Source organism: Mesoplodon mirus (genome assembly GCF_964341445.2).
Source record: "Mesoplodon mirus genome assembly, chromosome: 3".
NCBI lineage: Eukaryota > Metazoa > Chordata > Mammalia > Artiodactyla > Ziphiidae > Mesoplodon > Mesoplodon mirus.
The window spans coordinates 171,044,340-171,067,877 of NC_138978.1; the positions used below are offsets into that span (position 1 = coordinate 171,044,340).

Below are 23,538 nucleotides of genomic sequence, written 5' to 3' on the forward strand. Positions count from 1 at the left end.
ATCTTTGCTATCATTACTCTGAATTCTTTTTCAGGTAGACTGCCTATTTCCTCTTCATTTGTTTTGTCTGGTGGGTTTTTCCTTGTTCCTTCATCTGCTGTGTATTTCTCTGTCTTCTCATTTTGCTTAACTTACTGTGTTTGGCATCTCCTTTTTGCTGGGTGCTGGTTTGTAGCTCCCGTTGTTTTTGGTGTTTGCCCCCAGTGGGTAAGTTTGGTTCGGTGGGTTTTGTAGGCTTCCTGGTCGAGGGTACTGGTGCCTGTGTTCTCGTGGATGAAGCTGGATCTTGTCTTTCTCGTGGGCAAGACCACTTCTTGTGGTGTGTTTTGGGGTGTCTATGAACTTAGTATGATTTTAGGCAGCCTCTCTGCTAATGGGTGGGTTTGTGTTCCTGTATGGCTAGTTGTTTGGCATGGGGTGTCCAGCACTGGAGCTTGCTCGTCATTGAGTGGAGCTGGGTATTAGTGTTGAGACAGAGATCTCTGGGAGAGCTCTCGCCCATTGATATTATGTGGGGCTCGAGGTCTGTTGTGGATAATGTCCTGAATTTGGCTCACCTCAGAGGCTCAGGCCTGACAGCCGGCCAGAGCACCAAGACCCTGTCAGCCACATGGCTGGAGAAGGTGGGCTATGATTTAGGTGTCAGCCATTGCCCTGTTGTAGCTCTGTCCCAGCTGTCTCCAAATGTCACCCAGATACATTGGGTTATTCTACCATTCCTCAGAACTTGTACATGCCAGTCTAGGATTTGTAGATGTCCTCCTGATAGTCTTCATTGAAATACCTTGCATTCATGGTGGTGAGAGATATGCTAATAGGGTTGGTTCTCTTCAGTTCAGAGACTGGGACAGTCTGAGCCTTCATGTGGCCAAGTCAGGAGCAGCAGGCCAATGGTCCCAAAGTGATAACATGTCAGATTCCAAGAAGGCTTTCTGCAGTGCCTGAGCAGTATTCCCAAGGAGCCGCTCTTCTCAGCTACAGCACTCTGACCAGGGAACTCAGTGGGACCCTCAAACGAGATTTTCTGTCGGCCCTAGAGCCTGAATGCCAACCCAGGCAAGAAGGTGAGCAGAGCGTCTCCCGGCCCCATCTCACCAGAAGAGCAGACACCTTCATATTTTTTAAGAAATGAAGTAGTTCTGATTTACTTGAAGCACCCAGTGTGCCCCTTCCAATCCTATGCCTTACCTCCTTACTCAGAAATTGCCTTTTCTGAAATAGTATTCTGAAATTGTTTTTCATTTCATCTTTTTATTTATTTATATGTATGTGTATTTTTACCACATACATCTATGTTTATAAACAATATATGATTTTAGTGTGCATTTTTAAACTTTATATAAAGTGTCATATATCCTTCTGCAACTTCTATTTTTTCTTCTCAAAGTTATGTTTCTGAGAGGTCCCCAAGTAGATACGTGTAGCCATTTCTTATTTATTCATTTTTTATTTCTGAATAATATTCCATTGTCTGAATATATCACAGTTTGTTTATTCTCTCTTTGATGGACATTTTATTTGTTTCCAATATTTTATTATTGCAAACCATGCTATAATGAACATTTCTGTTCACATCTTTCTGTGCACATGTGTGAGTTTCTCTAGCTGTCCAAGATTGCTAGCCTTATTTTACCTCTGAGTAACTGAGTGACACTAAGCAAATAAATATGTGACTCTAAGAAATAGTTTTCAGATGTCTTCAATTTGTAGATGACCTGGCTATCTTACTTTCAAGAATGCTGCCTTTTTATAACTAGAATAACATTTTGAGATATTTTCCAGGAACTCCAGAGTGTCTGGCACTAATTTATTGAAAGTGATATTTAGTGTACTCATTTACTACAATATTCAATTAATTAGGTACTATCCAAAGGGCACAAGATGCTATAAACCTATATATTACCATATTCAAATGTCCAGTATGGGAGTATAAGAATGTGTGCTCATGGAAAACAGTACGTCAGTGAGTTACAAGGATCTTGAAATCCATGTGATATTGAAGGAAGGAAGAATGGAAAGGGAGGAGAAAGGGGGAGGAGGTATTAAGTTGGGCTGAGTTGCAGTTAACAAATAGACCTTGTCATGTAATGGATTGGCAGAACACAACTTTATTTCCCTACCATATAACACTCCAGAATGTTTCCAGGTCAGCGAGAGTTGCAGTGTTGCTTCCTGAAGTCACTTTTCAAAGTCGCAGGTTGACTGTTGCTTTACCATCCTTAAACTGTAGTTCCCAATGTTGATCAGAGGCTGTCATATCAGGCAGCCAGAGGGAAGAAGAGCGAGGGATAGCATAGATGGGAGCTATAAGCCAGGACTGAAGTTGTCAAATACCACTTCTCTCATTCCGTTGTCTGAAAATTAATCACAAGACCACACCTTACTGCAAGGGATGCTGGGGGATGAGACCTACCCATGTGCACAGAAAGAAGAGTAAATGGACTTTGTTGAAATGCTAGCTGCGTCTTCTACAAGAATGAGAAAAGGAATTGGTATGATTTTAACTGAAGTATTTGCAGCAAACATTTGTCAACATTAGTGAGAAGGAAGAGTTAATACCAATTGAGATGGAAAGGAATTTACAGTCAAAAATGTTTCTCTCTCCTTCCTTGCTCGGGACAACCTGCCTGTGTTATTTTTATCTGCCTACATTTCATTTCCTTCTCTTTCATCTGGTAACAACAGGTCCCCAATACTCAATCCATATAGATTTTGGGAGGATACCCCTAGCAAAAGAGAATAGAGCTTCGTATTAGTCAGAGCCCTCCCCCCACCCCACCCCCCAAAAAGCACAGATGGAGGTAATGGCTGACATGCAGGTAGTTTATTTGGAGAATGTTCCCAGGGAGCAGGATTGAAGGGCTTAGGGAATAAAAAGGAAAAAAGGGAAACCAACACAAGGATCCATTATCAAGGTGGCCACCACCTGCTATGGGGACTGATGTCCAATAATTGTATGCCTGAAAATGAAAGTGGGGAGCATTTATACATTGGTTTAGTTTATGTTCTGTCTACAAGACTCTGGAAATATGCTGGGGACTGAGTGTTTCAGTAGTGACTAGAGGTAGAAGTGAGGACAAGAGGAGCACTGGTGCTCAAGTGGTGCCTGAAAAAGGCAGACACCCCTGGCCTGGAGGCTCAGTACACTTCCACCCCCAGGGCACAATGACTGGGCCATGAGTGTGCATAAACCAAGCCAGGACATTAAAGTCGTCTCCCAGGATATTTATAACAGGAGCTGGTTTCTCAGATCTTTCTGATAAGGCTGAAGGGATCTAAGTCTGCCTCTGCCAGCAGTCACTTTCCTTACTCCATGGAGAAAATTTGCCTGCAGTGATGAGAGACAGAGGGTTCTGGTGATGTCAAGTCTCTTCTGGTAGCTGAGCTTCTCAGAGCTACCCTGATTCCCATGGCTCCTCTTTTCTTCCTCTGGCCTACCTCCCATCCATCTAATAAACACCCTAGTTAAATTGCCTCAAACTAATTTCAGTTGGGTTTCTGCCACTTGCAACAGAAATGTACCTAACAATATAGAAATGGGTAAGTAAAAGAGGAGTGTCATTTATTAGAGGCCCTCAAATCTAGAACTACATGACCTGAGGTATTCTGTGCAACCAAGAGGATCTCAACCCATTGCCAGATCTCCAAGACTCCCGAGGGTCAGACCATAGCAAACTCTGTGAACTGTAACAGAAATTTCCCCTTTTTAAGCAAAGTCAGGAAGTTGAAACACAGTGGAAAGTACATGGGCTTAAGAGGAGCTAAAGCAATAACTGAAATCTCCCTTCTCAGCCCCTTCTCAAAGCTCTCTGCTGTTCTCTCTCCCCATAGACCTGATGTAAGGTATCAAACCCCAACCCATGTAAATCACAATAAATTGGGATGTTGGTTCATAGGGCGCAGATTAGCTCTGTTCAAAACTCTCCTGTCACCCTGTCCCAAGGAAGATTTGAAAGAAGCCTTCAAGCTGAAGTCCTACAGATGCACAGAACTCTGAGTCCTATTTCTAAGAGAAGAAAAAAAGTGGGGTCAGGACGGGTTCAGATTCAAAATTTATGACTCAGAAAGCTTTCTGGCACTGATTTCTAGTTAATGGAGTCTCCAGAAATTAAATCAAAAGGCAGCCAAGCCAGGTCTCTCATCCATGGGGATGCTAGAGCCATACCCAGGCAGGAGTACCAATGAAGGTCTGCATATTTACATCCACACACTTATATTATAAATCAGGCTAACAAACTGCTAAACAATTATGTTCCACTCTCCTCCATTAATGAATCCCTCCATAATGACAGAAAAGCCAGGTTCACATCCAGAATTCTCAGACTGTTTGCTTTGTAATTTCTTTCAGAGCATGGCAGTGTAGGGAAGGGCCAGGACCTAGCCCCCAGCCTGTGGCCTACCCACTTCCCTTCTCACCTCAGCCCCATCCCACACCAAACGTGGACATGCGCACACAGGTGGCAACTGCAGCACACAGATCCTAGGACAATCTACAAACCCCATCCCCCAAAAACAGTGGCCCCAGGAAAAGAGACCTATGGAAACCCTGAAAGCAGGTTCCAGATCATTCTGACAGGAAATTCCAAATCCCAAGTGCCTGAAGGATGGTCTACAATGAATGTTGCAGATTCCAGGTGGGCACATCCATCTGGCCCCATAGACTATTTGCACAGTCAGAGGAGTGCTAGCGAGACCCAAGGCAGGGTGTGTGGACTTTGCCAGGTCTAAGGGTATGGACATCATTCCGGTGTCTGGGATCCCAAGGGCTACTCTGGCTCCAGCAGTATTTTTCTGGGTTCAGTGGGCAACCCTAGTGTCCTTTAAGTAAAGCTCTTTGTAATTTGAACTAGTGCGATAGATTTCTGCTACCTGCCTCTGAAAGGATCCTTACTAATACACTTTCAATGCCAAAAGTCTCAAGCAAGTGGCCTATAGCCACTGCTTCCATTTTTTAAAGCACTTCTTCTTACCATAACTTGCCAAAATGTACCTTCTTCTTTCAGCACTCTAGTACACTGTACTCTAGAAAATCACTAATCCAATGGCCTTTTCCCCACCCCCAGTTAGCTGGTCTGCTCTACAGCATTTGAGTATATTAAGCATTCCCTTCTTTTTGAAAACTTCTCTTTCCTTAACTCTGGGATAACAAACAAGCTGACCTCTCTCCTATTTCTCAAAAAGCTCCTTGTAAATTGCTTTCAGTAACTCTCTCCCTAATTGGAGATGTTCTTCAAAGTCCTGTCTTTCTCCCTGGGCTACACTACTTCCAAAAGCCACTTATTAAAATATTTATTTGAGTCACAATGACACTTTCTCTTCTCGAAGAACTTATTCACACTTGTACCTCAAGGTGTCTCCTCCTTAAAGATGAATCCCAAACTTCTATCATCCTTGACCTTGGTTCCAAGCCCCACTTCTTCACTTACTGGACACTTATATTTCAGTTTTTTGTTTTGTATTTTTGGCCATGCCACTCAGCATGTGGAATCTTAGTTCCCTGAGTAGGGACCAAACCCATGCCCCCTGCAGTGAAAGCGTGGAGTCTTAACCACTGGACTGCCAGGGAAGTCCCTACATTTCAGTTTTCAAATGGTACAATATAATACATCTAAAACTGCAATTATCTTCTTCTGTAATTGGGTCTCTCCCATTTTTGTTGATTTTTTGTCAGTTTTGTCAGTGATTCATCCCCCTAGTCCCCAGGTTTCAAATCAGGGTTGTCTTTGATTTGTCCATTCTCTTTCTCCCATCATAAAGTCCTGTTGATTCTTTCCTTGCAAGATATTTCCTCTTCATCCTTTGGTTTTTGTTCCCCTTCTCTCTGTTCTGCTTCCAGTTTCTGTTCTGTGCTAGTTTACCTTTATTCTTTTACCACAACAATCCTGCTAAAGAAGTATTTTTTGCATGGCATTTCTTTTTCCTGCTTTATAACTTTCAATGAATCTCTATGGCCTGAGGAAAAGTCCACACTCCTTTGTCTGACACATAATACCTTGCAAGATGAAGACTCAGCCTCAATCTTCAGTGTTTTCTACTACTCCACTTGAAAATAAGCTCTCCATCCCATCTAGGCCCATCTTGCCGTGCTCCTGGAACACATTCCTCATTCCCGTATCCCTGCCTTCATCCTTTCTTATGCATACCACTCCCCCTACCTGAAAGCCATCTCTTTCCCTTCTCCTGCCCAAATCCTTGCTGATGAAACTCAAGTCCCAGTTCCTCCGTAAAACCCTCTCCCATTCCAGTTTGCAGTGTTTTCTTGCTTCCTCTTCTGTACTCCCATCTGCTCTATTTCTTTGACACATTAATTTATTGTCTTGAACTACTGCATAAATTTGTTCATGCTGTAGTTGCCTTTTAAATCAGATTTTAATTTGTATGAAAAAACTCGACTCCTATTTAGTTTTTCTATCACGCCTCCAATAGGTGCTTAAGAAATTTTACTATGTTACTTCTTTTTTCTAAAAGAAAAGGCTGTGCTTTATATAAAACCTGTTTTGTCTAATGATATCTGTTATTGTGGATATTAAAGATGTGGATGAAAAATAGCAAAACTCTCCTAAAAGATCCACTTTACACTTATCCATTATACTAAAAAAGTCCCCTTTCTCCCACCATTTGTCTTTGTTTGTGAGAATAGATTATTTCCCTTTTTTAGAAAATATTATTACACTCTGATAAAAGTTCTCTTGTTCGTAAATCCCTCTTACCTTCACTCTTTTCTGAGTGCAATCTTAGATCTTGGCAGATGTGTTTTTGAAGGTCAAAGAGAAAAGAACCAGCAGACTCAGCATAGTAGTATCCTTCTTTCTTTTTATTGAAAAGGAATCATTTCTATTCTAGCGCAAACAATGTATATTTTACATCATAAAGCAAGATATAATTTACATATTACATTTCTTATGAGATCTTTATACCCTAAATGTCATTCCCTTTTTTATCCGGTCACTTCTTCCTGCTTGATTTAACCTGCCAAGTACCCTACAAATCAGCGCCTTGTTTGTGTGTGTGGGGGGGGGACTGGGGACACAGACAGATAGTTTGTATGTATTCATCTGTTATCTGGGTATAGATGATAAGGAATAGGGATATGCCTTTGAATTTTGTGTCCCTGAGGCCCTCTGTTGACACCTGGTTTAGGAGCCGGAAGGCTACTTCTCCAAATCACATATCAAACTTCTATTTTTTAAATCAATAATGAATGAACAAAATGAGTGCTTGTACCCTGTGTACATTTCTCCATCAGATGCTTACATAAGAGATGTCTGTGGTATTGATTCACTAGCAATAAAAGCTCCTGTGGCGGACGGCATTGGTTACTCTATGATATTCCTGGACAGCACTTGCCCAGGTGTTGGGTAAAATTGCCTAATTTCATCCAGCACTGGGGTTATGGGTTCAGGCTTTTCTCTTCACCACTGGAAATGAATATCAGGATGCAAGTTTCAAATGACCTTGTTTTACATGATCCTCTATCTCTTTACTCCCTCTTCTAAGATTTCCCCCTTTTTAGCAAAATCTTTTCACCTATGATATCTCTTCCCTGCACTATATAACCCAAATCCTCTTTTAGCTGTTCTCCCCAAACTCCAAAAGTTCACCAATTTCTTGGACTGTACTCATTTCACAAAGAATGTTTTAATCTGTTAGGATACACTGTTCCTTTGAAACTTGATAATCTGCAGCAACTAGTGGGACAAAAGAATTAGTTGAAGAATACTTTAGGAAGCAAGTAATGTGTGTTGTTCAACCAGCCTACATAAACCATTCAGTAAGAAATGGTTTTTTTTTTTTTTTTTTTTTTTGCGGTATGCGGGCCTCTCACTGTTGTGGCCTCTCCCGTTGCGGAGCACAGGCTCCGGACGCGCAGGCTCAGTGGCCATGGCTCACGGGCCTAGCCTCTCCGCGGCATGTGGGATCTTCCCGGATCGGGGCACGAACCCGTGTCCCCTGCATCGGCAGGCGGACTCTCAACCACTGCGCCACCAGGGAGGCCCAAGAAATGTTTTAATAGTATGTTAAAAGAAGAGGGAATCAGCTGATGAAAGCAAAATGCGTAAGATGGGCTTCTTTCTTAATAAAAGAAGTTCAAAATCAACACAGGAAATACATTTTCAGATTGGTGGCTGTTTGACTGAAAAAAATACCACCATTAGCTTAATCTGATATGCCAGGGAAAATAACAAATCTGTACTGAAAGTGCATCTTAAATCCCAAATCCTTGCCTGTCACTCAGAGTTGGCATATTTGACCAAAATCAATCTAAACCTTTTCAAATTACTGATAAAAATTATTAGAAATCCAAGTTGGTCAGGATGAAAACATAAGTCAAAGATATGTCTGTTCTGTGTGTCTTAAATTATTCTTTGGTCAAATGATGTGATTTTTTGAGAGGTCTGCAAATATAAGCCTATTTCTCCTTTCCAAATACAAGGTTATAAGTATTTACAGCAAGGTAGCATTTCCTTGCTAGAAAACAAGGCTTCTGGGTACAGCAGCCTTCTATTAACATGGTATACTTTTATATTCCCTTTCCTCCCATGGCTACAAAGCGCTGGACATACAGAGAATACAGGAAAGAATGAAGAAGCAAATGATGAGAGCCTCACAACACCCCTGTGAGGTAGGTATTGTTAAACCCATTTTACAAAAAAAGGTAAACCAAGGCACAGCATGGTAACATGGTTTGGTCAAGTTTACCTGACAAATTACAGAAGCACGGGTGGAAACAAAGAAACAAAGAAAAGGTCAGTCCTGGCTCCCAGCCCTAGACACAAAACTTTATTTCAATATATTAGAAGATAAAAATAGCCCACAATTGACTTTTAAATTTTTAGAATTTAGATAAACCTTTAAGTATTCCACTTAAAGACGTATGTTTCAGATTTCTGTTGAGTGGAAAAAGGACAGATGACGAAACGGCTTTCCCTCTTCTAAGTGTAATTCCCGTGATAGATCAGAATGTATCAGCATTCCACCAGAGTTCAGGTGCCAAACTCAAGGACATTTTCATAGCCTCAAATAGTTTCTAATTTATTTAAAACCCTAATGTGAAAATTAGACCTGTTTTCAAACAGCTGCCCTATCAATTGCTCTGTGGCCATAATGAGAATTTTGTGTAGAGAAAGAAAGGAAATGAGATCCCTAATAAAAAGTCTTATCACTGTAGAAATAAAGACACTGGTGATGGTGTGAAATTTGCTCTTTGTAGTGTTTGAGAAACTGCAAACTCAAGCTTGCAAGAATATTTTATATATATATAATATATAAATATATACAGTATATATATAAGTGTGCATCTGACTACCCTTAAGGCACCAAAAAGATATAGGCCATGCCTTTCACAACTTAGTATTTGTTTTCCTAGAGAAATGTCTCTCCCTCTCTCAAGTGAAAAATATGTCTTCTATCAAATAGCCTATGACAGCAAATCATTCAAGAAAAAACAAATATCTTTAACTTAGGATGGCTGATTGATTGGATGGGGTGAGGGGTGGTAGTGATGGTAATATTATCCTCTATAGTTTAGAGCTTAAATCTAGAGCTTAGATCTAGAACTTAGAATTAGCCAGACATAGCCAATCACACTGGATCAGACAGGCCAGTGACCAGATGTTGTATACAATTGCTTTTTCTTTCCAGTAGCTGATGGAACAAGCTTACCATGACCAACAGAGATGGAGACAATGAGAAAGGGAATTATGTCTGGCACAGATTCTTTAGAAAGACTTTGGCTTTTCAGAAGTTCCTAGAGCTTCTGTACAGAGAACTAGGAAGAAGGATAGTGTAAGACACTGAGGTTCAAACAGGTCAATGAGGAGACTATAGGCAATTATTCTGAATATATATACATATATGGTTTCTTTGGCTGCTGTAGATTCTTTTAAAACCCATACAATCATGGGGGTGGGTGGGCTGAACTTAACTGAAGAAGCTCAGAGTATATCAAGCAAAGCATATGAATAGAAGGAAAAACAAAATTAACACACACAGAAACAAGTGGTGATGGTATCCCAGAGGGAGGAGGAACATTTGTTAACTAATTTTCATTTTGCTCCTCTCCTGCTTTTCTCTGCCATGGTCCCAATAGTTTAGTTCTGTGTTTGTTTGTTTGTTTGTTTGTTTTTATTTTTTTCCAGCAGATGTAGAAATGACAGAGCAGGATAGGTGTCTTATGGTTTTTGATTTCTTCTTAGGCCTGTTTAATTATTTTTTTTCCTCAGTTGACTGTTGGCACCTGGTTCCTCTGTAAACTATATTCCTTGGCCTTCAGTCTCAGGTTGGCAATGCTGTTGGCCATGTTGATGCCCTGTGCAGGGCTATTGTTGGCACATGTGGCAGAATAAGTAGCCATGGCGCTGTAGGGACAAAGGAGAGAGCAGGGAGAATAACAGGCATTAGTTTCATAAAGCTGCAAGTCTGCCCCAGATGGGTACAAGTCTCAGGATGGGGGCAGGTAGGGGCAGGTGGGTTGGACTACATGACCTCTGAGGTCCCTTACAGCCCCAGATTCCATTAGTCTAAGGCCCTTGGAAAAGGGTGGCAGTGTTTTGAAGGGCAGGGAAAAACAGTGGAGCATGGAACAAGATGAGGGGAAAAGTATTTTCTGTGTTGGATACAGTGAGTAATTATTTATTTCTGGGGTGAGAGAAGAAAGCTGCTTATGGTGGATAACAGGTGTTTCATCAGTTGACCAGTTAAAACAGTGTTTAATCTTGTCCTGCCTACATCACCAGCTTGTGGGAGTGAGGAGGAAGAGAAGGAGGCATTTGCAAAGAAACTAAGGGGCATTTTTCATTCCTCATTCTAGGTAGCTGACATTAATCCTAACATATTTTAGATAATCACTGAATACCATATTAAATAGCGTACTTGGAGAACCAGTTAAATAATCTAAGATGACTTCTCTGCCTTTGTTGATCCACTGGTGGATAGTACCAAGCACTGCCAAATCAAGAGGTTTCCATTCCAATTGGCCTTTATTTTATAACTTACTCAAAAGTACTTGAGCAGCTTACACTGTCTTTTGGGTCAGTTATTTTGGAAATGTTTAAATCTCTTAGATAAACTAGCAAATGCTCCAGTTTCAGTATTCCTGACCTCAGAGGTAACTGTTTCTGACTGTTCTTATTACTGAGAAAAACCCTAAGTTGTTTTTCATTGTCAGAGACTGTAATTAAGACCTAGGAATACCACTGGGCAGAAATTTGTAATTGGTGGTTTTCTATTAATTGTATCCATGAATTTCTTTTAAAGGAAAAGTAAAGGTTTCTTAGACTTGGATGCAAATTATCCATTACTTGATACTAAACAGCTATAAGGGAACTCATTTAAATTCAATGAAAATGTTCCTAGTTATTTCTAAGATTAGCAAAATACCTTTCAACTGAGGGCTGGAATGAGATAGACTTATAAATGGAATGACATGTGCTCTTCTGGTTCCTGCATTCCTGTGCAATTTTGTCAGCCGCACAGGAGTTTGTGGTTCTGGGGATCAAGTGACAGACCAGAAAGAAAAAACTAAAGCTACTCTACAAATAGAGAGACTGTATCATTAATACTTCTTTGGGACACCACATAGTCAAGATTTACAGTCAAAACTTAATAGTCAAGACTCACAATAGCCTATTTCAGCTCAGTTACTAGCAATTAACCCAGGAAAATCGGGTTAAAAAGTATAATTAGGTCTTCCCAGAAATGTAATCCTTAATTTAAGACCCTTATAACACTGGTATGTGTGTGAGTGTGAGTGTCTATGGTTGTGTCCTATGGCAGGCAGAAGACTCAGAAGGGTTCCAAAATAACCCTACACTCTTCTATTTCATTGTTGTGTGTTTCACTCTTACTCATTTCTGGGTGCATGATCTTAACTGTCTACACAAAGTTAGATTTATCTATAGCACCCTGTACTTTTCCTTTTAGGACTTATTTTAATTCCTCATACTATAAGCCCCATAGATGAGATACCACATCTGCCTTGTTCACCACTGTGTCCCCAGGTAGAACTAGCACCATGTCTAGCACATATTTGGCATTCAAGTATTTAATGAATAGATAAGTAACTGACAAATATCTAGATATTGTATGATTAAACAGATTCCTGCTCAATATCAGTGATCTCTGTCATCCTGCTGTGAGTGATGATTTCTAAAAATATTTTACCAACATGCTTTTATTTTAAGGAACCAGTCCTTCCCGTCAATTTTGCTATCTTAATCGAATGTGCAAAATCAAAAGGGACATGACAAAAGCAAGACTGATGATTGCATATTCTTAATCCACCATAAATAGCTTTTAACAGTAAAAAGTGAAAAAATTTTGCTGCAGGTTAGACTTATAGAATAGACTATTACTTCTACTACTGTCTACCAAAAGACAAAGATAGAAGGAGTCCCAATTCATGTAGGTTTCAATTAGGAGTGAGTTAAATAATCAGAACAACCTGTTAAAATGGGACAAGTTTTTTTCTTTGTTACAATATACCAAGAAGTCTCATTTATTTTCAAAACCCATATACATATTATCATTTAAGTTCTGTATGAATTACATGCTTCCATTCAAGACCCTACCAGAAATATATGCAAATCCATAAATCCCATACTCAAGAAATTTCTAGGATATACTGAAATCTAAGATTTCAAAGAAATAAAAGATCTAAGTAGCTAAGAAAAAGATAATTGGATTTGGGAAATGTACCTAAGTTATAGATTATGACATCAACCAATTCAGCCTTTCTCAGCCAGATTTCTGTGAGAGAATTAAGTCCTAAAGATGGTACATAGTACAATTTTAAATGCATAGGAGAGAAGCTGAGATTTTGAGTTATCTGTATTATTTAAGTACTGAGAATAAAATTAAATGGCTTCTGAAAACAGGAGGCTAAAACTTCATGAGAGAGCAGAAAGAAAAAAAAATTCTCTGATGGCAAACTGTAGATTGTCATGGAGTATTGTGCTTTTACGCATTTGGCCCAGTTTCTTGGGGGATATGTTTTCCATCCTTTGAGATTCTGGACAAGCAAAGTCCTATTTAATAGAGATTCTCTCTTTTTGTGATGATCAAAGGTGTGGCCACTTTCCTTAGCAGACAAAGGGAATTAGAACCATGGAGAATTAGTTTACTGAAGATGCTGTTACTGTTTTCTAGAAATGTCTACTGTATTTGCGATTTCAGTTTTATCTATTATATAACCATTTTGCTGCAGTTACTTCATAATTTGCTAGTATCATCTGGTTTTCTAGTCTGAAGACTTAGTATAGTAATACATATCTTGGAAATACTGAGATTCTCTAACGCAGGCCAGATGTTAATAACCCAGATGAGATGAATGTTGATCCACTTCCCATCTCAAAACCAAATTAATGAAATTAGAGTTATATTTTACACAGGAGATTGGATTTTCACTGAGACATTTTTCCTTAAATAGCCACCTGTGTTTGCAGAGTTGAGAACAGCACCCTTGTCTAATTGTACTGTGGTGGTGTTCTAAGGACACCACTGTGTTAGTGAGACCATGACAATGACTTATATGTAGCTCTTAAGTTAGAGGGATGTGAGAATAAAAAAGCAGTTGATATTAATGAATGAGTTTTGCAATATCCTATACACTTGATAAGTGATAAGATTTTCACTCTATAAACGTTTAGGAAAGCTATAAACTTTCAAAAATCGGTCTAACTTATTTCAGCATCGCATAGCCATAAGAAATAGGATAAAAGAACAGAGACCATCTTAATTCACAGCCTCTAAACAAACATTTAGAGTACATAACTTTATAGGTAGAGGCTAAAGTGATATTGTGTGCACACACTAAAGAAAATGAGTATGTTTTCCCTCCAGTAGTTTGACATGAATCTAGTTTCTCAACTTAAACTAAAACTACCATTTAGGCAAATAGGGACCAGTCCTTTGACATACCAGTAATAAGCAAGACATGTTACAGGTCAGAAAAGACAAAATTAATCCAAGAGCAGCTTAGTCATGCTTTAAAAAGACATTAGAAGTATGATGGAGAGGACCCACTTCCAAAAGTGACAACAGATGCAAGAGAGCCTTGAGTGGCTGTCAATCTGAAAGATTGTTCATGACCACCTGTTTTCCATGTCACCAAAACTTCTAAAGCTCTGTGTTAGGAAAAGAACGAGACCCCTGAAATGTTTTCTCACAAGACAGAAACCAATGAGGTTAATAAGCTGTTTTCAACCAAATTAATGGGGCCATTCGCACCATGTAAAATGACCTCTCCTTCCTAAACAGGATTAAGCTTCCTGGGCTAAAAAGATGAGGTTGAAACTAGGTAAAATTTATTAAGCACATGATAACGCCAAGAGCCTGCTTTCCAACAAGTAGAGAGCCTGTCCATTGGTCTTGCCTTCTGCCTATTCCTCTAACAGGATGCAGACATGAGATGAGTACTAAGACTGGGCTTATAGGGTTTGGCCAAAGCAATATTTCTATTTAGTTTTGAAGAATGTAAAATTCTGTGTGTCTGTGACCAAGAAACGACATTGCTGTGTACAGGGCATTGAGGAATTAGAGATGAAAAAGAAATACTTGTATCCTATCTGTTGATTCAGCAAATCTGCTCTGGGACTTGCACAGAGCTGACACATTTAAGTAAGCTTGAAATTTTTCCCTCTCCTTATTTGGAGATTCCTAACAGATGGAGCCCAGCCACAGACAGCAGAATGCTAACCACCAGCAGGGTTAGAGTTCTGTTTTCACTGGGGACAAATCATTTTTGATAATTTCAACCTACCTTGAGAGGTTGTCGTGAGGGATAGTGTGTTAAAATGACTGCCAAACACCAAGGAAGTATGGAAAATACTATACATGGTATGGTTTTAAAGCCAGGAAACTTATGACCGTCTCCCCCTCTGCTTTCTAATCACCCAGAGTGTAAATCCCACAAATCACTAAACAATTGAGGAGAGCTGGGGGAAAAATACTACCTGACTCAGTTTTCAACTCTAACTTTGTTTTCTATTTGGCCCTTTGGGACAAATGATGACAAGCTATGGAAAATTTCACCCCAAAGACAGATCTGTCAGCCCAAGAAGTCTATGTGTCCTCCTGAGATCCTAAGGCTTCCCAGCTTGGGATTTTTTGAAAGGCTGTAGAGCTTGAGGTTTTCATGACTCTGTGACGTGTAGAGGTTGGAGATCATCTCTTTGGTTTGTTCTTTTGTCAATGCAAGAACAGCAGGGGTATACTTGCTTCATCTAAGAAAATTCAATATGAGTTTTCCTAGGGAAATTTTACTTTTAAAGAGAGACCCGATAAATCCTTTTGGAAGTGATCTTTTTTGTGATTTAAATAATCATTTCCAACTTCTGTTTTTAAAACTCAGAAGTTGATTTTTTTAAATGTACATTTAGCTCTTAAAGTGGACACATTTGGGCCATATTTCATTACCAAGCCTTCAGTTTGCACTGCATGTTCAGTGATGCTTCCACCATTTTAAACATTTCTTTCTAGAAATGTTTTATATATGAAGACTTGCATCTTTCTGTTGTCTCAATGATTTTTGTTTCTCTCTTTGAAATGCACATTGCTTCACCGTAGGTTCCAAACGCCCGTGTGTGATATATAATAGGGAAACTACTACTAGCTCAAGCTTAGATACAAGGTTACATAAGAGATTCAGGACCCAACTGGCCTGAAGAACAGCAAGAGCCAGAACAAGAACATAGTTCTGACCTCTGTCCCATCTCCTCTAAAACCTCACTATTCAAGGTATGTACCAAGTGTCAACAGCATGGGCATCACATGGGAGCATGTTAGAGGTACATTTCCCAGGTCCTGCCCCAGACTTACTGAATCTCATTCTGCATCGTACCATGATTCCAGGTGATTCATACGCCCAGTAATCTTTGCAGAGCCCTGCTCTAGGCTATCAGACTACTCCTAACTCTATGGACGTATTTTCTTGCAGTTTTGGTTTCCAATGGTGTTCCCCACTTGAGGACCTCACTGCTTTCATTTCTAGGACTGTTAAGCCCCACTTTCTTGAATATACTTAATTCCCATTGAAACCCTACCCCCAGCAGCCGCCCTCTTCCCCCTCTGACAAGTTACCTTTTCAGTGTCTTCCGTTAGAATCCGTTATGAAGCCCCTCGTGTAAACAACATCTTGGGAGGGACGAGGATCTATTTTTGAAAGTGTGAAAGGGAGAAATGAGCCAAATGCGTTCAGCAGATGTCAGGCAGCACCGTGACCACGATCAAATGAGGGGAGGAGGAGGAGAAGGTGGGGGGAGGGAAATTGTGGATAAGGATCGCTGGCCTCTCTTTCACTTGTCATTAGTTTTCTTTGAAGCCCAGCCCTCCCTCTGGAAATGGCACTCCAGACCAACACTGCAGAGCTAGGCCATTCTTTATCTATCTTTCATAGGAAGGGATGTCTCTGCAGAAAGGTTTCTTGACTACTTCATCTAAAACAACAGTCAAAAGTCCAGGACTTGGTAAATCACTGCTACCCGAGAGGCAGAGCAGTACAAGGTAATGAGTCTTAAATAACTCTAGTGCTTGTGTGTGCTTTCATTTGCATAAGGAAACAGTTCTTAGCTAAGCAGTGAGCATGTGTGCCAAAGACAAGCTTCTTTCAACTGTCTAGGGGTAGATAAAGAAGACACCTGCCAGGACAGTAGTGTCCTGTTAAGGAATGCTTTGTTCCTTCTGGTGACTCAGTTGCCTACCTGATATCATCACCTCTAACACCCTCGAGGGAATGAAGGAGGTCATGACATGCTATAAACAGAGTGACCTATAAGTCTCAGTTTGCCAGGGACAATCCCAGTTTATGCCTGTTGTCCTAGTGTCATTATTAATAGCACTCCCCTTTTACTTCAGAAGTGTCCCCGTTTGGATGATAAATTATACAGCCACCACTCTAGATATAAAAGACACCCAGAAAAAAGTATGTTGGCTGTTTCCCATCCCATAATTCTGACCATATGCACGCTCTCTGCTTTGAGTCTTGGTTTCCTCCTGTCTTCTTCCAGTTTGCTGTGGAAGTGAGCAAACTGTCCTCTCTGGCAAAACTGTCTACTCCACTGTCCCTGGGTTGCGTGACCAAGCTGCCTCACTCATCCCAGGGGTTACCCGCACACCCCAGAATGCGGACCTCAGTTGCAGGCATGCTTCACAGATCTGAGACAAACCCTGAATCAAACAGGCATGTTTACGTAGTTTCCTAGTCTTATACTATTTACTATTTTCAATATCGTGTAAGATTTAATTTGAATGAAAATATGGTTATGTGGCCTAATACTTTGGACAGAAACAGGGCTCATGAGCCCTGGCTCTAATTCTGCTTGCTGAAGTCTTAAACTTGGGCAAGTGTTGGGTCTGTTCTTTGGAACCAGATCAAGGACAGAGCTGCCACACAGGAGCATCCAAAGATTAACCAAGAGAAATGCCTTTTAATGAATGTCACATGTGAGACAACTAATTTGACATAATAGTACCAACAGAAATAGCAAGTTAATTTTCCATAACACACAAGGTCTATCATTTCCTTTGCTCTTCATCACTTGGTTTTCTTTTATATTTCCTTAACAAGACTTATATTTCCTACCAAGCTTCAAAATGTGAAATCATAATGTATTTTGGTTCTAAACATAGCAGAAAAATCTCTAAGAAACAAAATAGCTTTGTGCCACTTTTAGAAATTAATCAAAATGTAAACACTTCAGTCAACACTGGGTCAAAAAACATTACTATTGATTAAATTACTGCTTAAACCATCATTTTTCTACTTAAATCTGGAGATTAATTTATTCTTCATACAGAATATGAACAATCAGATTCTATGAAATTTTTAATTATTTTTTACAAACTCTGTGGCTAAGAGAGAAATGATATAAAAGTATACCATGAATTGAGTAAGAAGTACTAGGTTATATGATTTTTAAGTGAAAGGAGCAGAATACAAAATAGTATTTATACTAAGTCTATACTATATGAAATACTGAACTCTAATTGCAAAAATAAACACTAATTATCTCAAGATGGTAGAATTATGAGTGTTTTTTAAAGTGTATCTAGTATTTCTACATAATCATTCAAAGTAAAATAGAACACTTCCCCAAATAGCACACATAAATTGCATAATAATTTCAATTAGATGCCCATATACATAGTATGTATAATGCAGGCACAGGATCTGAACTTCTGCTGAGGTCCAGGTAATCTAGCCATTAATTCAGGGAAGATTTCATCCCTGCCCATGCAGTGTACTGCCCTCCGCCTCTCACTGGTAAGGACCACGTGACAGCCATCTGGGTTATTACAGCTGGTATGAAAACTTCCTCACTAGGATCCAGGAAGAAAAAGGAGCTGAACTTCCTGGTTGTGACCAAATTCAAACCAGAGACCTTGAAACATCAAGCTCTGATCCACATCCATTTCCCAAGCCATTTAATGAGTCTATGAACTATCAATATTTATCTGAAAAACAAAGCAGTCTTCCACTTATTTAAAATATTAAAGAAGAATATATGATTTCACGATGGTCTTCAAAATATGTTTTTAGTAAATCCTATGGGAGAGGAGTCTAAATTTTAAATAGGACACACAGATATGACTAATCTTTTGAAATCAGCAAAGCATACTATGTCTGAGAGCAATAGAAATTTCCAGTTTCCTATGCACAGAGTCTCCATGTACTAAGACCAAAGCAATTCAGGCTAATTTTACAATGGGGAATTTAAAAGAAATTTTCAAATCCATTTATGGTGTTTCTTTCAAGGAACTTATTTGGAACAGAGAGAATATTTAGATGAGGTTTTTTGCTTTGATTAGAGTGATCAACTTTTGAAAGTATTTGCATTTCACTAATGTTGCATTTCACATCAGTAGCTCAGCATCAACTGGGAGATAATCTTATAATTAGTTTAAAACCTCTCTTTAAACTTTTAATTAAACTTAGCAATAAAAAGGTAAACAGAAGCATAATAAATGAATTTGTAAATACTTCCTCCTCCACTGCAATCAGCCAGAGAACACATAGCCTTGATCTGGTTTCTAAGAATACTCAGGTTTAGGTTCAAATAAAGACACTTTAGACTGATGACAATGCATTAGGCACATGTGTCTCAGCTTCCCTCTGGCATTAATCTGTATTTTCTGGACAGCATAATAAATGGAGGTTTAAAGCCTTTCCAAGCCATTGAAATAATACTCTGTTATTTGCTTCCTTAAAATTTTTCACCTTTTAAATATAAAAATTTAGTGTAAATTATACATTGTTTTTATATATTAAAAAAAAACCACACACACAAACTAACCCCTCAAAGAACTTCAGATAAGTAGACAAGAATTAGCAATAGATTAGGAAGGCATCTTGGATCATAAGACATCCCCACCTACTAACAAAGAACTATGGCCATGAAAGTTATCTGAATGATCTTGGGTTTTTTCCCCTTCTCTCTCTCTCTCTCTCTCTCTCTCTCTGTCTCTCTCCTCCTTTTTTCCCTTCCTTACTTCTTTTCTTTTCATTCAAAATCAGTTTTATTGTGAAGTTTGCCTTTGGTCCTACACTTAGAGCCTTACATGTTAAATTCCTACTTGTGTATAATCAAACCAATCTATCAGATTTGGACATGGAGTGAAGTTTTGTTCCAGAATGATTACAAGAGGGACTCTGGGCATAGCTTAATGATCTTTTCTTTGAGATTCTTCCCCATCTTTGAAACCTTTGCAAGAGTTCCTGAGTCCAAGAGGAGATTGCTGATGGCCTGCCCCTCTCTCTTCTGCCCCAAACCCTGCTCCTGGGGCAACTAGTAATCTCCTGTGAAAATCTGGGGATGTCAGCAAGTTGAATGTCTCTGAAGAGGTTAACCCAGTAAGAAATGTCAGCCAGCTGCACAAGCAGCTTTAAACGTGACCAACCGCTGAGAAACATGTGGAAGCGGAGCAAGGGAGAGTGGGCCAGTCATTCACCTGTACGGAGAGGCCGTCCCCCAGGAGAGATAATCAGTGGGTCTTGGGGCAGGACGAGGTACGATGGGCTGCTCCACAGCAGTCACATCTCCTGAGTAGGATTTGAGGAGGGAAGCGTTTTTATTGGCCAGCATGGCTCTCTCATTCCTGCGGAATTTGGCTCTTCGGTTCTGAAACCACACCTGGAAGATTGTCAGGAGGAGAGAAGAGCATGAGGAGGGAGAGAAAAAACAAAGAAGAGGTTCCATGAATAAAGTCCTGGTTGATTTTTATCATGCAATACCTTCCCAAGGAAGATATAGGCTAAGTATAGAATTCTTCCCAGAACAACAGAAAACATGCCATAATCCTTCCCTGGTGGGCCATGTTCCAGGGCTATTAAGGACAAAGCCTATTAGAACAGGACCATGAGGTACTTCCAATAATCAAGCCACCAGAGATGGGATCCATGACTAACCCATGTGACAGCAAAATATGGATTATAATCCTTGTTGTAATTGTAATAAAAAAAGAAAAATCTCGTTAGACTTCTGCACAGATACAATGGCATTTTAAAAGTTTTTTCAAAATTCTTCAAAAGGCAAAAACTTCAACTGCTTTCATAATACTTATTGGATATGTAAAGAAAATTCTCCATCTTCCCAAAAGTAGACCCTGCGACAGGATTTAAGAAGCAAATAGTTTATCTGGGAGGTGCAAGGTGTAAGAGAGGGAGGAAGTAACAGAAGAAAAGCAACCTCTAACTGTGCTACTGAACCAGCTTCCTCTGTGGGAGCTCAGTCCTTAAGGGGCTCTAAGGACTGATGCAGGGCACACACCTCCCACCGGAGGGGTGAGAGAATTGTGGATTGGTACACTGGCTCCTGTCAGTCATTGATTATAAATGTTCCAACACTTCTGGCATGTCTCCCGAAGTTCTAGAAAGAAACTTGTGAAACAGAAATGCAGATACTGAAAATTGGAAGTTGGCTGGAGTATATTTAATTGTAGGGTTCCAAGGAAATGGGCAGTACTGATATCATCGACTACAGCTAATGATAAACCTACCATTTATTAAGTGCTGTTAGGGCTAGGAACTTATATAAGCACATTACCTACATTATTTCTAGTTATTATGACAATTCCACAATTAGGTATTATTATTTCTATTTCAGAGTTGAGGAAACCATTTCAATGAGATTAAGTAATCTGTTAAAGTTCTCACAAGTAATAAATGGCCGAGTTTTTGAGCTTAAGAACATCTGACTCATGATACTACAACTCTTCCAGACTGCCGTGGTATTTTATTCATTCATTTACTCATTCAAGAAGTCTTTATGGCGATTGCATTCTAGACCCTGGCCTAAATACCGGGAATGGAGAGGTGAGACTTATTCTCTGCTCATAAGCAGCTCACAATCTATTAAAAGAAGATAGACATGTAAATTTGAAAAATTACAAGAATTTTAAGTGCAATTATGGAAACGCATGACAAGGTGTGTGAGAAAGAAATCCTATGGTGCGGAGTGGGACAATTTCACAGTTCTAGTTGGTAACATTCACATAAAATACCACCTGATTGGTGCACCATGGAAGACCGGGGTGCAAATCAGTAGAGGCAGAATCTTTTCTGGCTTCACGTCTTTTGTTTCTAATGTGTCCTTCATATTGCTATTAGAGTTATCATTTTAGATGCGAATATAATTGTATTAGGGCTTCGCTTTAGCTTTATATCATCCTCTGACTCTCCATCACCCACAGATTAAAATCAAAATGTCTTACCATAGAACAAAGACTGTTCGAGAATTAGCTCATTGTCCACCAAGTCAGCCACATCCTGTATCACTTGAATCTCATGCACTGGCCCTTCATCATTTCCAATCCTACCTGGGCTTAAGACTCCCAAATATATTTGGTTATTTTCCCACCTACGTGTATTCACACTGAATGTTCTCTCTGCCTGCGATATTCTTCCCTTTGGTCCACATGCCAAAGACATGTTTTTTAAGATTTAACTTTACTATCACCTTCTTTGTGAAATGTTGTAGTGGAAAGAACATAACTTTAAAGTCTAACAGAGTTGGATAAAAACACTGGCTCCATGACTTTAAAGGTTTGTCCTTGGATAGTTATTTAATTTCTCTGATCCCTTGTCCCCCAGTCAAATGAAGATAATTACACCTACTCACAGGTTGTTGTGAGACTTGGCTCAGAATGGCTGCTTAATGTTCACGTATTCTCTTTTTCCCCAGGCAGATTTAATCATTCCCTCCTCTGGTCTATCACTAATTCTTGAACATTCCTTTAGTGTAGGAATCATCTTACTCTATGATAATAGTATGATATGCACATCTGTCTTCTCTGCCCCCAGTCTGTAACATCTTTAAGGAGAGAGGCCAGTGTATTATTTATGCCCAGCAAACCAAAACCAGTTCCAAGCGAATAACAGATGCTTGATAAATATTTGAGGGAAAAAAGTGAATTTTGCAAAGATGATAAGATATGGCTTCCATCCAAGAGGCCTTCACAGTCTAGTTGGGGAAGTTGGCCCACATACAACTCAATATAATACATGTCATGTTGCGATAAAAGCCATAAATAGAAAGAAGGCCAGAGTCAGAGGGAGTGGTTCACACTGGCAAAGGGTAAGACTTCATGGAGGAAGAGTAAAGTCACGGAGGGAGAATTCTGTCCTGCTCACGTGGGAAATGTTCACAACTCTAAAAGACATTAGAACGTAGTAGGATGGAAAAGGTGGAAGATAAAATAGTTTCTGCATATAAGAAAGTCATTTGCTCATTGTTGTGATGGGGCCAAAATAGCTCTCAACCCAAAATTGTTCTTTCACATTTTTAAAAAAAATTTCCAGCATTGCCCTGTCCAGGTTTCCTTATTTAAAATTCAGATTGCCATGGCAAAAATGGTACTTTCAGGAATTGTGGGTTATTGGCCTAAAATTATTTATTAGGCCACTGCAGGCCAAGCCTGGGGTATAAAACATATGGGGTCTTGAAGGAGAGGAAGGGATTTAAGAGTAGAAACAGAGAATGTGTTTGGAGAACTGTGGTGAGCAGCATGGGGGAAGAGGATGTGGGAAGGCAGACCTCCGAGTTCTGCTTTGGACTGCAGGATGGAGAGAGCAGAACTGAGTTTGTGCCTGTGGACCACTCTCATCTGAGCCCTGAGAGACTGCCACGCAGTAACACACGCATCCTCACGTATGCCTTCTCCTCACCTATCCTCGGGGGCACCACAGTGCCCAGGCAACTTTCCCCTTTTGTCAATGACATTTTTTTTTCTCCTGGGGAACACTTCTAGGTGAAGTCCCTGTTTCCCATGGGGAAAACTCTTGCACACTCTCCTCAGGCTGAAGGGACCTCTAGGACCCTCTCCCTCAACTCAACGAATGTCTCTCATAGCATAGGGTACTAGATACAGTTCCTACCCTCCACACCCTTCGAGGCTAGCTCAAGTCCCCATCAAGAGGGTTATTATTTGCAGAAAGAAACCCTTTAAGCCCAGACTGAACACAGATACGCAAACAATAACTCATTCGGGAAGACGACAGATTTGGCCCACAACCCGTCTTTATCAAAAGAGCAGCCTACCACTGGC

General features: G+C 39.9%; 1 protein-coding gene across 2 annotated transcripts in view; it reads right to left on the reverse strand.

The window, feature by feature from the left end:
* Positions 1 to 6,796: 6,796 nt before the first annotated feature.
* PRRX1 (paired related homeobox 1) overlaps positions 6,797 to 23,538 on the reverse strand; it is a 75,069-nt gene continuing 58,327 nt past the window's right edge. The window contains exons 3-5 of one of the 2 annotated variants that reach the window (XM_082614690.1): positions 19,945 to 20,126; positions 16,078 to 16,149; positions 10,257 to 10,358 (exon numbers count right to left, since the gene is read on the reverse strand). In XM_082614690.1, the coding sequence (XP_082470816.1) occupies positions 16,095 to 16,149; positions 19,945 to 20,126 (237 nt within the window). In that variant the 3' untranslated portion in view covers positions 10,257 to 10,358; positions 16,078 to 16,094. Of the gene's footprint in view, positions 10,359 to 16,077; positions 16,150 to 19,944; positions 20,127 to 23,538 lie in introns of both variants that reach the window. The other variant, XM_082614689.1, reaches the window with a different exon arrangement.